The sequence below is a fragment of the Anopheles merus genome, chromosome X (genome assembly GCF_017562075.2).
Source record: "Anopheles merus strain MAF chromosome X, AmerM5.1, whole genome shotgun sequence".
Lineage (NCBI taxonomy): Eukaryota > Metazoa > Arthropoda > Insecta > Diptera > Culicidae > Anopheles > Anopheles merus.
Window position 1 is genome coordinate 1684348 of NC_054081.1, and position 16866 is coordinate 1701213.

The 16866-nt window shown below is 49.3% G+C and overlaps 2 protein-coding genes across 4 annotated transcripts; one reads left to right on the forward strand and one right to left on the reverse strand.

The window, feature by feature from the left end:
• The first annotated feature begins 3835 nt into the window (after window positions 1-3835).
• Window positions 3836-8279, forward strand: LOC121588697 (probable Dol-P-Man:Man(7)GlcNAc(2)-PP-Dol alpha-1,6-mannosyltransferase). Its single transcript, XM_041906972.1, has 8 exons — window positions 3836-4000; window positions 4106-4349; window positions 4473-4875; window positions 4948-5080; window positions 5158-5857; window positions 5944-6084; window positions 6494-6598; window positions 6686-8279. The coding sequence occupies exons 3-8, from the start codon at window positions 4750-4752 to the stop codon at window positions 7644-7646; spliced, it is 2166 nt and encodes a 721-aa protein (XP_041762906.1). The 5' UTR covers window positions 3836-4000; window positions 4106-4349; window positions 4473-4749; the 3' UTR covers window positions 7647-8279.
• Window positions 8280-8446: 167 nt separating this feature from the next.
• On the reverse strand, window positions 8447-16654 carry LOC121588706. 3 transcript variants are annotated; one of them, XM_041906990.1, is made up of 3 exons: window positions 16111-16654; window positions 9413-9707; window positions 8447-9325 (listed from the first exon to the last, which is right to left on the reverse strand). In XM_041906990.1, exons 2-3 carry the CDS (start codon window positions 9624-9626, stop codon window positions 8913-8915), a joined length of 627 nt encoding a protein of 208 aa, XP_041762924.1. In that variant the 5' UTR covers window positions 9627-9707; window positions 16111-16654; the 3' UTR covers window positions 8447-8912. The 3 variants fall into 3 exon arrangements, with proteins under 3 accessions (XP_041762924.1, XP_041762917.1, XP_041762934.1); XM_041906983.1 differs by lacking the exon at window positions 16111-16654 and adding an exon at window positions 13247-13909; XM_041907000.1 differs by lacking the exon at window positions 16111-16654 and adding an exon at window positions 12933-13204.
• Between the last annotated feature and the right edge of the window lie 212 nt (window positions 16655-16866).

Consider the following 16866-nt stretch of genomic DNA (forward strand, 5'->3'; position numbering starts at 1 on the left):
TTCGCCGGCATTTAGCGCCTAAAGTTATGCAATCTACTTAGCAAAATCTCCTTCCAACTGCATTATTAGGAGCTTGTTAAACAGAAGCTTTAAATCCGGATTGTGTGGAACGAGTGTGAGCACTGGAAGTGAAATGGCGCTTTATTCTCGCTTGTTTTCTTCTCTTTGGGCTTGTACCTCCAAGTTGGAACGCTGCCCCAAATCATAAGCATAACCGGAAGTTCAAATAAAGCGACACAGCCCCGTACACTCGTATCTGGAGATCTTAAAGAATGCTTCTGCACAGCCTTCCAGCGTGCTAGCGGTAGTGCTGCTGCGAAACACACACACACACACACACACACACACACACACACACACACACACACACACACACACAATCCCCTGGCATCTAGTAGCTGCCGGCGTGCGTTGCTACCTTCCCTAGGAGTGGACTAACGAGCGGCACGGCAAAAAAGGGGTTAAAAAAGAAGAAGGCACAAATTTGGGTGAGCAAAACCAACCAAAAAAAAAAAGGACCATCCATGTAAGGAAACGGCAATATGTGGGGGACGGAACAAGTGGGGGGGGGGAACAAATCAAAGGCAATTTCTAACCATACCGAGCTCGGTAAAAAACATTGGAAGAAAATATTTAAACGAACCCACACACACACACACACACACCCAACCGAACTGGTGGGGAGTGGTACACGCACGCACGCACGCACGCACGTGTCAATTTGCAGGCATGAAGGATGCATTGCCTGCCGCCCCCTCCTTTCCCTCCCCCCCCCCCCCCCCCAGAGCAAGTCCTTGGCCCAGCCCACCGCTTGTCGGCCATCAAACGTGCGGGAAAAACGGAAAGCGAAAGCGTTTTGTAGCGCAGCTGAAAGAGATTATGTCCTCTCCAGTGATCATTACGCTTCACTGCCTTCCTACATGTGTGTGTGTGTGTGTGCATCCTTAAACAGACAGGCAGGATATACGCTTCGCAAAGGGGCAGTGAAAAGGGGGTATGGAGACCGTGGAGGGCAGGGGGAAGGCTCGGAAAAATGAAATATCCTTACCTTTCCTTCCTGGTTCCTGTGGGGGGGGAGAGCGCCACGAAACCACTGGGATAGCCGATGATGACGACGTAAGCAGCGTAAGGAGAGGGTAAAGCGAGGAAGATTTTATAACCACACACACACACACACGTACGTAGCTACCCTAAAGGAAATGGGAAAAATCGTAACCGTCTTCTGGGCTGATAAAAAATGAGTTACACCGAGGGTGACATTTTCTCCGGCCGGCTGAGCGAGGCCCCGGGAATGGTAAATTTTATTACACACCATCTCTCGCCCTCATCACCCCCCTCCCCCTCCTTCACCAGCCTCATGTCGCCCTGTATCAGCTCTGGCAGGCAGGCACATTTTAGTAGTGCAAACGCTGCGCCGCTACGATATGATTGCTTCGCCGATTGGATTGCCAGGCATTGATTGAGAGGCAAATTTTTGAAAAAAGAAAATGACTTTTCCTTTGGTGGGGAAGCAGCGACCTTCGTTTGCTATGTTTTCTTGCACTCTTTGGCTCGCTGCTGTTAATTAGACGAAATGTTTCAAACGTTAAGACTGAGCCTTGAGTTGGCATGCCAAAGCTGACTACAAAAGAAACGTTTTCCTCCCGGCCGAACTTCCAGCGCACCCACGTGGCAGGTGTGGATGGCGCGAAGCGTACCGCCAGCCAGCAGGGCAGGAAATTACAATTCCCTTCCCGCCACCACTGTGCTCTGCTGACGGTTTTTTTTTTTATTATTCGGTCTCCTTCCCTTCCTCACCCTACTTCCGGTGTCAACTCCAACACACACGCGCGCGCTCACGCCGGAAGTATTAGAAAATTTGAATTTTTCAATTACCGCTCCCGATGCGCTTTTTATCCGGCGTGTGATTGAGTGACCAAGCCACCAGCGAACGAGCGACGGGTGTGCGCGTGTGTCATGAGGCTGTGGTGGTGAGGGGGAAGGGAAGGTGAGTTGTTTCCGGGAGCTGCTGCTGCAAGAAGCACACCACGCCCGCGGCACGGATGCGATTCCAAATTCGCTCAACGGCAATAATTCATTCTGTCCCGGACCACGGCCGCCTCCACCGTCATCGTCACTGGTGCATTCAGATAAATGCATCGGTTTGAAAATTACATTCCTTGCCGTTTCCCGTTTGGGCCCGGTACTGGTTCTGGAGGCCGTCCGGGAGCTGTGCGAGGAAGTCCCGTGGACATGAGTTATTATCTTACGTGCCGAACAGTGTAAATCGACGGGTTTGGGGTGTGAAATTGCGATGGGATGAGTGTGCCCCCCGACGGTTGAAATTCCACCTCCATGTCCCAGCTCATCTAATCCATTGCGGGCTTATGATATATTTTCTGAAATAAACTATTTTTTATTCGATGTCGGTTATTAACTCATCAGATGGAAAATCATTAGCATCATTTTATTATAAAAAAAAGAAATTATAGATATGTTTTATGGCAAACTAATCTAAAATGCTTTAGACTATATTGTACACAGCCTTGCATGCAAATCTGCAAAGTAACCGACGTAACCGTTGGTCGACGTAACGATTGCACGTTTGGAAGAGTTGATGGTAAAACATAAAACTTGAAGCAGCTTGAAGGTTCCATCTAGTGTTGTGTTACATGAACCTTTCGTCGAGATTCATTGATATGCAACTTCAGCGATTCTCGAATCGAATATCCAAAGATTTACGAATCTTTATGCATGGATCTTAAAAAAAACCATGAATCTCCAGAGTAGTGGTGGGAGCCCAGAATCGGAACCTACTGGATTCCGATCCCGTGTTTGGAATCAATTTCGGAGCCAATTCCGATGCTGGAATCAATTTCGGAGCCGATTCCGGAGTAGGAATAATTGAAATACGAAGTTTCAGATGCGAAATCAGAACGGGAATCTTCATGAGAATAAATCGATTACAAATAAATTTTGATTCCTTGTGCAAGCTTCCTTTCGAAGCTGATTCTGAGTTCGGAGTCAATTTCGATTCCAAAGTCAATTCTAGAGCCAATTCCGGAACCGATTCCGGAGCCGATTCCAATTCCAGAGCCAATTCCGATTCCGGAGCAGATTCGATTTTGGAAGCTGATTCCGGATCCACTATTCGGAATCGATTCCAGAAAACTGCGGAGCAAGTCGGAATTCATTCCGACGAAAACTTCATTTCCCTCATCACTACTCCAGAGATCTATAAATATTCATAAATATCCAAAGATTCATGAATATTTGAACATCTCTGATCTGAGATATGAAAAAATATGTTTTTTAAACGTGTTTTACATAAATATTTTAAATCTTTCTAGCAAAAAGTGTGGGAGAAGAAGCATTCAATAGAATAATAAATCGACTTTGGTAGCCTAAGAATTCCGAAAACGATACAAGTAGAACATCGGCAATGGTGAATGCATATTATTATCGTTTTTGTAAGTGGGTCAATACTAATGGGATCCGGAAAAAAGTAATAATTTGTTACGATTATTAAAACAGGTTAATATATTCTGCAGGTGTTACGGAACTACTGAATGATGCCTTCTAAACTGAAAACATCATCACTGTTTAACAAATTGCATACATCTAGGCGCTCCCAAGCAACGCTGCTTGAAAAATGTTATTATTTTATGTGCTAATCACAATAGTCAGCATTTCACAAGCTAATGGAAAGTTCCAAGCTAACCAACAGTTTGGTGGCCGATTTTTCCTCCGCATACCTAAAATAAGCCCATTTTCGGGGCGCCCGGACGGGCCCACTGTGCGAGTCTATATCAAAACAAACAAAGCGAAGCGAAAACGTCATCTTTGTCGACGCCAGCAGCGCGCTGTTGGTGGGAAGCGGCCACCACTGACGTTAGCAGCAGTTGACAGCGGGCGCACGATCCGCGGACGAGGATCAGCCGGTCCCGGTGCACGTTTGTTGTGATATTTATTTTGAGCCTTGCTCGCCCTAGAGAAGCTGTGGAGCTGCCCTGCCGACCAGGTGAGTCGTTTTGCCCCGGTTGCCTCGCAAGTACTTTCGGTGCGTTTGTGTCGGCATCCCCCAGCGACGCAATGCCCGTTTGAACGTGTCGTTCTGTTGTTTCAGCTCTGCAAACACTGCTAAAACACACAACACAACCGTCCGGTGACTAAAAATACGTGTCGAGTCCAGAGTCGTCGCTACGATCCTTCTCCTACGGGCCGGGTGCGGAGAGAGCAGCTTTACAGTTTGGCCTAATACGAAAACAATCGCTGCTGCTGCTGCTGCCACGATTGAAGCTGTGCCAAAAACCTTTTGCCCGACCCGCCGACCAATAAGCGATGACGGGAATTTTTTGTGCATGAATGATGTGAGTTATGCCTCTCTTGCCCCCTGTACTGTCCCGGCCTACCGATCTGGTCGACCGTCCGGCCCTGCCCACAGGCCACAGCCGGCCCGTTGCGTTGATGCGCCTGTTGCGGTTTTATTTTAGATCTACTCGACGCTAGTAAAAATAGCCGACCGACACAATTCGCTGTACGCGCGCCGTACGTGGGAGCGCACACACATACACACACACAGCGTGCCAACAAAGTGTCAGCCGCGAAGCGACTGGCCAGCAGAAGCCATTCAAGCAGCAGCCGCTCGAAAGGACCCCTTTTTCCGGCGAAACGACGTGGCCACGGATTAGTGCGCTCTATGTTTGGGGCTCGGTAGCAGCAGCAACACACACACACACACACACATACACACGCTGTGGGGAGGACGCGATGTCGGTGCTGGTGTTCCTGATTGCAGCCGCCCACTGCGTGTACACGCCGTTCACCAAGGTGGAGGAAAGCTTCAACCTGCAGGCGATCCACGATCTGCTCTACCACCGGACGAACCTTACCGAGGTGAGTGGACTGGGAGGGTGGAGCGCCATTTTACGCCAACTGTTGCAAAATTTCTCTCCTTGTTTTCCGCAGTACGATCACCATGAGTTCCCGGGCGTGGTGCCACGCACCTTTCTGGCCCCGCTGTTCATCGCGCTGCTGGTGACGCCAATCGCGACGCTGCTCGAGCTGTTCGAGATCAACAAGTTTTGGATGCAGTATGCAGGTAGGATGTGTGCGCCATGCTGCGCCAGGCTTACGCCCGACCAGACCTTGACGGTTCCGTCTGCCCTTCCCCATCAGTTCGGTTTGCGCTCGCCGGCACGGTCGTGTTCGCCTGGAGCCGGCTGAAGAAAACGATCCTGCACCGGTTCGGCGTGACGGTCGGCGTCTGGTTCATGCTGATCACGGCCACCCAGTTCCACTTCATGTTCTACATGAGCCGCCCGCTGCCGAACATTATGGCGCTGCCGCTCGTGCTGCTCGCGATCGACTACTGGCTGAACCGGTGCGTCAAGCGGTTCGTCGTCTGCTCCGGCGCGGCCATCATCATCTTCCGGGCGGAGCTGGCCATGCTGCTCGGCCTGTACCTGCTGTACGATCTGTACTACCAGCGCATCTCGCTGCCCGCCCTGCTGCGCATCGCCATCCCGGCCGGTGTGCTGCTGGTCGCGCTCACCGTCACCGTGGACAGCTACTTCTGGCGCCGCCTCCTGTGGCCGGAGGCGGAGGTGTTCTGGTTCAACACGGTGCAGAACAAGAGCTCCGAGTGGGGCACCTCGCCGTTCCTGTGGTACGTCTACTCCGCGCTGCCGCGCGCGATGGGCCTCTCGATCGTGTTCGTACCGCTCGGCCTCTATCTGGAGACGCGCATCCGGTCGCTGGTGGTGCCGGCGGTCGTGTTCGTGCTGCTGTTCTCCTTCCTGCCCCACAAGGAGCTGCGCTTCATCATCTACGTCTTTCCGCTGTTTAACGTGGCGGCAGCCTGCGCGTGCAATCGACTGTAAGTCGCCGGGGGGAGTGGTTCTGTGACTGAACACGTGGAAGGGCACGGCATTAATGGCATGTTTTCTCCCCCCTGTTTTTCAGATGGTTAAACAGGCAGAAAAGTCTGTGGAACAAGTTTCTTTCGTTCGTGTGCATCGGCCATCTGTTCGGGAACACGCTGCTGACAATGTTTCTGCTGCTGGTCGCTGGCACCAACTATCCCGGCGGAGTGGCCATCTCGCGGTAAGTCGGTCACAGTCCATAAGCTGCCTCAGAATGTTAGCAGCTAGCAGAAATTCTCACCCGATAGCTGTCGGACGAGCGAGCGAGATAGATAGAGTAGATCCCAAGATGCCTAAATCCCTAGAGATATATGAACTTTAATGGATTTATGATTTTTTTTTTAAATTCAAGAATCCTTGAAGATTCATGATTCATTGGATATTCATGAATATTTAGAGATTCATGAATCTTTGTAGGTTTGAGAATCTTTGAAGATTTGTGAATCGTTAGAGATTCATGAATCTTTGAAGATTCGACTCGAGATTCGAATCACTCATCACTGCTGATTCATATGAATGAATCGCATCGAAAGATCCATGAAACCCAACACTACACCGTATAATACGCAACGCTTTTCCCTCTCCCTCAGCTTCCATCGACTTGCGGCGGGAGAAATGAACGTGTCCGTCCACATCGACAACCTGTCAGCGCAGAGCGGCGTCTCGCGGTTCGCTCAGATCAACTCCGACTGGACGTAAGCACGAAAGCCGCACCCGTTCCCCTCGTTCGAATCTACACTAACACGAACCTTTCATTTTCGTGTTTTTTTTTTCTTTTGCAGCTACAGCAAGCTCGAGAACCTGCGGCCGGACGACGAAATGCTGCACCGGTTCGACTATCTGCTGACCGAGGCGCAGGACAAATACTCGGACAAGATGCGGCTGCTGTCGCAGACGCACGAGATCGTCGAGTTTGTCGAGTGCTTCAGCAGCATCGGGCTGCAGTACCGGTCGGTGCTGCCGGTGAAGATCAAAACCAGACCGTGCATCTTCATCATGCGCCGCCGGTACGATCTGGCCGGCGACCGGCTGCGGTGGTCGGCGGTGCTGGACGGTAGCGGCGCGGGTGCGGCGGTCGAGCCCGAGCCAACCGGTTCCGTGTCGCTACACGATGAAGAGGAAGAGGAAGAAGACGAGGAGGAAGAGGAGGAGGAAAACGATGCAGTTGAAACGATCGAGAAGGAGCCGCCCGGGCAAGACGACGACCCCGATGCGGCCGATGTGGACAGTGCGGAGGAAGAAAAACGACCGGAAAAGCGGAAACGAAGCCTGTTCACCAAAGTGCCGCACCGGACGCATCGGAGAAAGGCGGCCGGCTCCGTCCCCCCGCTGCCGAAGCTGCGGCGGGTGGGCGGAAGGTTGCAGCCCTCGCTGCAGGGCGCTGACGACGACGACGACGACGACCGCAGCAGCAGCAGCACCAATCAACCAAGCACAGTAAAAGACGCCGAAGCAGAGGAGGAGGTAGAGGATGATGAGGAGGAGCAAGAGGAGGGTGGCGCGGGAGCCTCCCGATCGGCAGGCGGCAAGTACACCGGCAAGCTGAAGCTGGAGGCGCGCAAGCTGATCAAGGAGGAGAAGATGCGCCGGATGGCGAGCAAGCTTACCCGGGCGAGCTTCAGCGAGGCGTGCAACCTCGACCGGATGTCGATGAAGGAGTGCCTCAAGAAGCTGATCGACGACAGCGGCACGCTGGCGGACGAGCTGGACGACGAGCAAGGGGAAGGCGACGGCGGGCGCTAGCGCTCAGCTGCTACTGTGTGGGTGCAGAGTAAAACGAAAAACTCTTTATTGTTTCATACAAGTCAAATATTGAGTACGGTTTTTGTTCGGTTTCATTGTTAGGCTGCATGCTGCTGTTGCTGGGTTGTGATACCTATGTGTGTGTGTGTGTCTGTGGGTGTGTGTGTGTGTATAGGCTAAATAGAAATACAATCATGCTGAAGTGCTGTTGCTGCTGTCGAACGAGCTCCTCAATCAATCAAGTGTGCCTCCATTGGTAAATGTGTGCTACCTTCAACAAAGCTCCCTAAAGCATTCTTCTTTGGTGTAATGGTCTACTGCTGCTGCTGCTGCAATCGCTCTACGCTCGAACCGGATGACAGGCAGCGGATGCAGCAAAGACCTGTTGTTTCGGTGGTGTTCTACTATCCTAACCACGTGCTCCTAGAGGGCTCTACAATCAAACAGGAGAACAACTATACTCTCTCTCACTCTCCACGCACACACCCTCTCTCTTTCGCTCTCGCTCGCTATAAACTTGCTAGCTCGTCCAAAAGGTACTAAAACGCTATCCGTTAATATAGTTAAATATCTTCACGTTTAAAACATTCGCGGGAGAGGAAAACGCCCCAAGGGCGCGGGGGGGGGGGAAGGTACAACCGATAGCAGTTGTCTTTGTATGGTGCTCCCTTCCCTACCCTTCCCCGTGCATCCTGGGTGTGCAGTTTTTATTGCAAGAGTTGCCCGCCCAACTCATCTTACACCGCGCGGCCTTGGCGCGGTCCGCTCGGATGGAATAGGGAAAGTGTGTCTGTTTTAGAGTTTTTGTTTTTTTGTTTACATATTTGGTTGGGTTAGTGACACACACACACGCACGCACGGTAATTCGGTTTTAGGCCACAAAGTTACACTACTCCACTGTACCATCCGCGTTTTTCATCCTCCGCAAGCGTGCGCCAGCACGTGGCACGCAGGATACGCGCCCGCGCTCGTCCGTCCCTCATGCCACCTCTTGCAGCGCATACCTTCCCTGTTCTGCTGTCGGTGCCGTGTATATATGTATATATATATAGGTATATAATATTTGTTTCTTCTTCCTCGGTTTGTAGCAGTTACGTGTGTGGGGTGGTGTTTGGTGCATTAAAATCGTACGAAAACGTGTGCGCGCAATTCCTGTATGTATAGTTCCGCACCGAGATGCGCGTGTGTGTGTGTGTGAGAGAGAGAGTCGCGACTAAGCCGGGGGGTGCGTCTGTGGGCTCCAAGCAGTGCAGTGAGAATGACCTCTCATTGCGGCCCGGTTTCGTCGGCATCGAGCTGGATGGTGGTGTGGTTGGAGTACAGCTCGTAGTTGCCGCTCTGCTCGTAATCGTCGCTACCGTCGTCCTCGTCCGTGTGCAGCCGGGGCCCATCGCTCGCGGCCGAGCCTGGCTGCTGCTCCGCCTGCAGCTGGTAGGAGAGTGGACCGTCGGGCGGCGACTGCTTGCCCGGACGGTGCTGCTGCTGCTGCTGCTGCTGCTGATGGTACAGCTCGATCAGTTTGGTGAGATTGGACGACTCCGAGATCTGTACCTCCTTCCGGATCTTGACGACGCGATCCTGCACCAGGTGCTGGTAGAAGGTGTGGAAAAAGCGGCTCGCCGGTACCTCGCTGCGGTTCGCCAGCCGGATCGCCAGATGGTCCGGTATGATAAGGGTATCTGGAGGGTGCAAAGAGGAGATACGAAAAAAAGAGAAAGAGCACAAATTAAAGATACTCCAGTGACAATGAACGCCCCGAAACCGACCGATCGTTTGCGTTTTCTGCTGCATCGGGTTCGTGCTCGGATCCCAGAAGAAGATGTAGTAGAGCGACAGCATGATGGCGACCAGCGACACGCACAGCACGTACGCCGCCACCGTCAGGATGCGTATCGCCTTCTGGTTCTGTTTCGCCTCGTACAGCCGATCCTTCGAGTCTTCGCCCGCGAGCTTTATCTTCTCCTCGGCCGTGTAGCTCATCGTGTTGCCGCTGCTGCTGTGTGCCGTTCCCCCGTTGGCCGCCTATCGCATCGGACTCTCGCTCGGTGTGTCAGTGTGTCTCTGCATGTATTGGGATTGGGTGAAATTAGCCAACTATTGCATTTTTGTTTACTGTTTAGCTGCCCAACACGGCTCGCGGAGGCGAGGGAAGGGCGTGCGGCAAATGTGTGTTCAAGTGTGCAGAATCGCTCTGTAGCGCAGGGGTTAGCAAGCGTTTTGGGGCAAAAGGGTCAACGTTTGTTATTTGATGCATTACTCCACGATTGATATAGTTACTTCTTTGTGGAAGATATTTTTGTGTAACTAATGCTTTTAACGCCAATTTCTTAGATGGCAAAGTTGGAGACCTAAATGAATAAGTCTGGTGGCAATGGGAAACGAAAGATTTGGCAACAAAACATTCAATACCAATGTTGGAATTTTTGATTGAAAGTTTTATTTATGAACCAAATGATTGAAAAATGTCACAAATGTATTATTATATCGGCTGATTTTATTATTGTTATCGAATTCCAGCATTCCAGATACCTCGAATTCCAGTTGAAAAAGCGAAGGAAAAAATGATTAAATTCTTGCAGTCAACCTTGTTTTCTTTTTTTGCTAAGTGACTTCAAGGTTTCCACAAAGTTTTCTTCAATCTTCTTTTCTCTACCATTAACGGACAAATCGGAGAAGCGAATCATCAGCATTAGTGCTCGATATCAGAACCCTAGCGGAACATAAATCATGAGCGATGCTTTGCCAGCTTTGAAGTAGAATTTGGAATTAAAACTCCTAGATCAAATACAAAAAAGACAGCAAATAGACAAAAACATGATAAAAAGGACAAAAATTAGCAGAAAGTGCATTTTAAATAATTCCTTTGAAATTTCAGAACGTTTTGACTTGAATTAAGACTTTTCATTCTTGGTGGACATGTTTCAAACCTTTCTTATATCTTGGATAGCCTTTCCGGTTATTGATATGGAAACAAATCATGCTCTCCGCTCGGAAATACTACTCATTCGTCAAAAATTCGTGCGAAGATAATAAATCAGACAATTTCGCCCAATCTCGCTAGAGGCGTTTTTCCAAAAAATGACATCAAATGGTAGTTTTCCTCCTTGCTTTTAAATGAAAACTAGTGGTTTTAAAATCAACCACTGTTCAGATCTTCACTATACGGCAGATCTTGGAGAAGATGGCTGAATACATACCCGACACGTACCATCTCTTCATTGACTTCAATGCTGCAGATGATAGCATAGCCAGGGTAAAACTATACGACGCTATGATCTCTTTTGGAGTCCCGGCCAATCTAATAAGGCTAGTTAGAATGACGATGACCAACGTCACTTGCTAGGGGAAAACTCTCAGGACCTTTTGCTACCACCAAAGGTCAGCGTCAGGGTGACGGACGTGCCTGTCTTCTATTCAATTTGGCTAGAGAGTGCCATTCGTGACATGAGGGCGGATACTTCGGGAATCATCTTCTATAAGTCAACCCAGATCCTGGCATACACTGATGATATAGAAATCATTGGTCTGCGGCTCTCCTATGTAGCAGAATCATATCAAGGGATTGAGCAGGCAGCAGAGAACCTCGGATTGCAGAATAACGAGACAAAGACCAAACTGATGGTGGCAACATCAGCTACTCTACAATCAACAAATCTAAATTTACGTAAGCGTGGCGTACATATAGATGAACGCACTTTTGAAGTCGTCCCAGAATTCACTTATCTTGGGTCTAAGGTCAGTAACGACAATAGGATTGTAGTTGAGTTGAGCGCAAGGACGCTGGCTGTCAACCAGTCTTTCTACAGCCTGAGAAACCTGTCACAACGGAAGAAGCTGGGTCTATATAGTCCCTATAAAGTTCCGGTATTCAAATACATCTCTAAGGCATGGATAATGTCCCAATCTCACAAATCCCTCGCAGCCGCGTTTGAGAGGAAGATGCTCAGAAGGATACTTGGCCCCGTATGTGTGGAAGGACAATGGAGGATCCGTTTTACTAGATGTTCGTGGACCTCACTGTCGTACAGCGTATCAAGCTCGCCAGGTTCCAGTGGGCTGGCCATGTTGTACCCATGGAAACGGACGACCCAGCCCGTAAAATCTTGTTTGGGTGCCACAAGGCCAGAAGAGGCGTGGTAGGCCCAAATGCAAGTGGCAAGATAGCGTGGAGGCGTTCGCCATTAAGGTCGGGATGACAGATTGGGACGGTATCGGACACTCCAGAGGAAGACTAAGACCGCAAAGCGGGTGTGGCGCCTGATAAGTAAGTAAGTCAGCCATAAAATGGTAGTTTTCTTTCGTGTTTTTAAAAGAGTTAGCCACATTGCACAAAAAAAAACCCTGAACAAGTCTAGTGCCGAACAGCTGATACCGCTCTTTTTCAAGAAATTTTGGACATCAAGCAAAATATCCTTCGAGCCAAAAATGCTTCCCATCGCCACAACAAGAACTCGATTTTGGTAGTCTGCCACCAGCCACTTGTGTTTTAAGTGCAATTGTTCACAGCCATTGCAAAAGAAAAATGTAAACTCCGGATCGGCTTCTTGCCGATCCCTGGCCATTGCTGCCCTGCCGAGACAAAAACACGCCGTTCGTGTCGGCTAAATGTAAACACACGCGAGAGAGCGAGCGTGCGAGCGCTCGGGCAATAGCAGAGCTGCAAACATCTGCGTGTGCTATTTTCCGCCGTGCGGCCGGAGGGCACACCAGGACGGGCGGCTAATTACGTACGCGTGGAAATAATTATTGATTTTTCCAAACAACCGCACACTGAGCGCGGGATGGAGAGCGCAAAGCTGGATAAAGGGCAATCTATGTGCCCTGCCGGGGGTTTTATGCGCTTCATTCCTTCGGATCGTTTGTTGTTTTTCTTTTTTTCATTTTCGTCCTGTCTTTGATTCGAGATAAGCAGCCACCAACATAGCTTATCTCTCTCACCGTGCTTTTGCTTAATTTATTTCCTTTTACTTCCTTCCTTTGGTATGTCTAATAACGCAAATTGATAGATAGCGTTGATTCGATTTGTCGTTCCCTAAATGGATTACGGCAATTAAGGCGCACAAATACAAACAGATACACACACTGGCACACAGTTCTTCCCGTATGCCGTAGGTCAGTGTGCTGCCTGGTGGAGGGGGCAGCAAAATTAGGTTAAGCATTTCCCGCGGCATCCAGCGCGATGAAAGCAAGTTAATTATTTTCCAACCAGCCTTTCAACACTCACACTCGGGACCACACTGCTCCATTTGCCAGAGACGGATTTTATTACCACTCACTCATAAATACCTGACGGGGATGATGGTTGGTTTGTGGGTAGGAAAAACACAAACACAGAGCGTCGGGAAACACGGGAAACAAAACATACGCAAATTTATAGTCCCGGAATGTCTGTCATGACCTGAGACGGCTCTGATGCACGCTTTGATCGGAAAATGCATTCGCCTTCCCCGCCACAGCCACACAGCGGACTGGATTTACGAGCTCGCTTTTATTGAGGAAACCGAAGCAAACACCCTCAGAACACACACACACACTAACACACACGCCCTCTCGTCGCGCGCTATCTGTTTTATGTTTGCGCCTAATGGTAATAAATTTACATTTTACGTTTGGTGCGCCTTGAACAAAGAGCATACGGGGGTAGTGCCGTTTTCCCTTCGGCAGGTCCAGTGCTGCCCTTTTCCAGCGTGTCACCGACCCCGCCGCGGGAGTTGCGGTTGATGGAGAGAAGCACAGTGGTTGATGGCGCCGAGTTTTCCGCGGTCCCCTGTCGGTTTCGCTTTGCACTGCACTGCGTGGCGTGTTACATCCTTTGCCGGGAAGGCCGCCGCCTGGAACGAGCTGCCGTTTTTTTTTTGCCGCAGCGAGAATTTGTTTTGCTTTTCGGTGCGATGGAAAAACACGATTTCAGTGTGGAAAATAAAACACGCACGCACACACACACACGGTCACACGCGAACGAAATCCAGCGTCAGCGTGCGCTCGATTTGCACCTTGCTGTTTTTCTAGTCCACTGCTGCGCGGGTAAACAAAAAGAAAAACGCCACTCGCTTGGGCACGTCCATCGGAACTAAACAGTGGCCAATGGTGGAAATCATCGCTAGGATCCAGTTGTTTTCCCTACATTCCATCACCGCCTTTTAGCGAACGTCCGCTCCATTTCGGGTACGTGCGCGCTCTCGCTCTGGGGCCCGAGCCTGTGCGAGCGCGCGGGAGAGATTTGAGCATTGGAGTCGGAAAAATCTCCCTCCCAATCAATGCAGCACGTACACACACACAGAGCACTACAATGTTGGCTCCTTCTTTTGTTGGGACGGGCGGAGAGTGTCCCGAGATTGGAGTCACGGCGTTCTCGGGACAACAGCAAAAATGGAGCGGAGCGGAAAATCAAGGAACTCCCGGTCGCGGTTTCTTTCCCCCTGTTTGACTCACGGGGATTAAGTTACCTGTAACGACCTAATCGAACGGGTATGTGTGTGTATGGTACTATTTTAAATGAAATTATAAAACTATTATATCAAGACATGCACAAAAGGTCAAAAAGGTCATTAAAAGAGCGGATTCGACGGAGATACGATGGCGCGCTCCAAAAGACAGGGTTTGTGGGTTTCTGTTTAGCAGCAGATTCCAGTTGGGTTGCCGATATTGATCGGTGTTTATTTTTTGTTTTAAAACCAGCATGCAGAAGATGTAAAAAGAGAATTGTAAAATACAAAAAAATATTAAAGTGATAACTGGACGACCACAGACAACTGGATGCGATGAAATCTAAACGAAGTTAGCATGTGTAAGCATTAACATGGGTAGATCTGGAAAAGGGTAATTTTCAAAACTCAACAAAACGACGTTTTTCCCGAGCATCTTGTTCCCATTCCCGAGCATCTCAAATGCACATCACATTGGAACTATAACATTTGTGTGCATTGATCGAAACTACAAGGCCTATTCTTATATGGATTAGGCTTCTCTTCACGAGGCTACCTGGCCTCTGGCCTATGCAATAGATGCGTCGGTCGTTACAAAGCCGGACATAATCAATTCCCAGACCAAAGCAAGGACTGACTATTCGGCTGTGTGATACTGATACAGGGACGAATCCAAAAAGGAAGAATAAAAAAAGGAAAATAACTAAAAACAACATTAAACAAAGTCTCGGAAGTTTATATAGGCCGGCATTACCGCGAAAGTTGATAAGCCAAGAAAAGAAGAAGAAGAAGAAGAAGAAGCTTTTGTGTTTCCAGGGTATTCCTTGCCTGGATTTTGAATGCATCTCGATATTCTGTTAAACTCGTGTCACGATTTATTAAGCGTTTTCCATAAATGTTTTGATTCAATGTGTTTGTCAAATTTGTTTCAAAAATGCCTGAACAATGCCAAAAATAGGAAGAGCGATTAAAAAAATTAAAAACGAAGAAAAAATCAAGGAACAAATTCAAAAACATCCAGAAGCAATAAAAAAAATGTAAATACTGTCAGAACGACCGATTTGTTATTTCCCAAACTTCTTAAGGATGGTTCATAGAGCTATTATCCTTTTACTGAAGCTAGTAGCTTTTTCCTGTACAGAACAAACCTTGATAGTTCAGTGAGTCCCTTCCTAGAAATTAATCGGTATCAACGTTAAATAAACACAAAACTATATATGCCCAAAACAGGAACATTGAACCAATAAAAATCTGTATAAAAAAAAATTGTTAAAATACATGAGGTTTCAAAAAATAAATTTAATCCACAAGACCCCTGCAGCGTAGTTGTCAGTGCAAAAGCCAGCAAACGCATTTGGCGCTGCTCCGATATCCATTGTTCGCCTGGCACTTAATCCGGACCGTTAAATGGGCTGGGATTTTCCCTGATGCCATTAAACCTAGCGTTACCCCCATGCCGCCCAAACCCCACCCTTCTCCTCCCGTTGGGCATTCCAAGTAAGCAATGATTAATAATCTAAATAAATGTCTGCGCCATCATGTGACTTTTGCATGGGAGGGTTTAGCCAATTGGGACGGTTTCCAATCCCATTCGAAAACATCTCCATATTTGTTTTTCAATATGAAAAGCTACTTCAACGAGAGAGAGAGAGTGAGAGAGAGTGGAAGAAAAACAATCCGCAGCGTACGCAAACCACTCAAAAGAAAGCACTACACCGTAATGAGCCGTGATCGGGAGGACGTTTGGAATGTTGTTTGCTAAGCAATTTTAAATAATCCACTCCCTTCATGGACTGTCGACATCGGTAATGTGTCGGTCCACTACTTTGCCACTACCGAGGGGCCGGGGAAGATTTGTGTTTTATGTAACGTTGTGCCGCCGTTAATCCTATTACGGGTCATGGATTCTTCAAATTCTACCCGTACAAGCACACACACGCTGAATAGAATTGCATAATTCCCACTGTTACTTCTCACCACAAAAAAAAACAACCTAAAAGGGGCTTTGAAGTAGTCTCTCCTCCAACCAGCCAGCTTACCTTAAAGCTAAGTAACTGCTCTGCTGCATCCGCAACCGGGAAAGGATTGATTGGTGGAGAGTGTGACTGCGCCGACTCCCGCGCTAATCGTCCTGATCGCACCCCGTTAACCGCTCGGGGCTGTCGTCCTCGTACGGCTCAATCTTCGGCGTCCAGAAGAAGATGTAGTAGAGCGAGAGGAGCAGCGCGGCAAACGACACCGTGAACAGATAGATGCACACCACGATCACACGGACCCACTTGGGTTCCTCCTTTTTCTTCGCGAACATGCCACCGTCGGCCGTCTCGGCATCGCGGGCGTACAGCGGCTCGGCCGCCTTCTGGTCACCAACACCGTCCATCTTTGGAGAGCTGCTGCTGCTGCTACTACTGGCCTAGACTAGATGATTGTGTTGTGTCCTGCTGGACGGTTTGCACTGCACTAAGCCTGAGAGCTGTGGTTGGCCGCGTGGATCGTCCGCCACTGACTAGCCGCCTGCGTGAAACTCGCCGACGCCGACGACTGCCTGCGTACGTGTATGTATATGTGTGGGGGTGAATTTTCCGGACGACCAACGACCGGACATGTTTGCCAAACGCGCCCCAAGTGAAAGTGATGCGACTGAGCGTCTCAATGTGCGACCTGTTACGCCACCGTGTGTCGTAATGCTCCCGACTTCAACGTGCGTGTGTGTGTGTGTGCGCAGATATTTCCCACGGGAGGAGGGTTTTTCGTCCTGCACTGCTTCGCAATCAATTAGGGAGAACTGTGGGTAG

Coding starts and splice junctions, on each gene's coding strand:
- LOC121588697 (XM_041906972.1), top strand. CDS start 4,750: ATGTCGGTGCTGGTGTTCCTGATTGCAGCCGCCCACTGCGTGTACACG. Junction 4,876..4,947: donor ACCGGACGAACCTTACCGAG/GTGAGTGGACTG, acceptor TGTTTTCCGCAG/TACGATCACCATGAGTTCCC. Junction 6,085..6,493: donor GGCGGAGTGGCCATCTCGCG/GTAAGTCGGTCA, acceptor CCTCTCCCTCAG/CTTCCATCGACTTGCGGCGG.
- LOC121588706 (XM_041906990.1), bottom strand. CDS start 9,626: ATGAGCTACACGGCCGAGGAGAAGATAAAGCTCGCGGGCGAAGACTCG. Junction 9,326..9,412: donor GCAGAAAACGCAAACGATCG/GTCGGTTTCGGG, acceptor TGCACCCTCCAG/ATACCCTTATCATACCGGAC.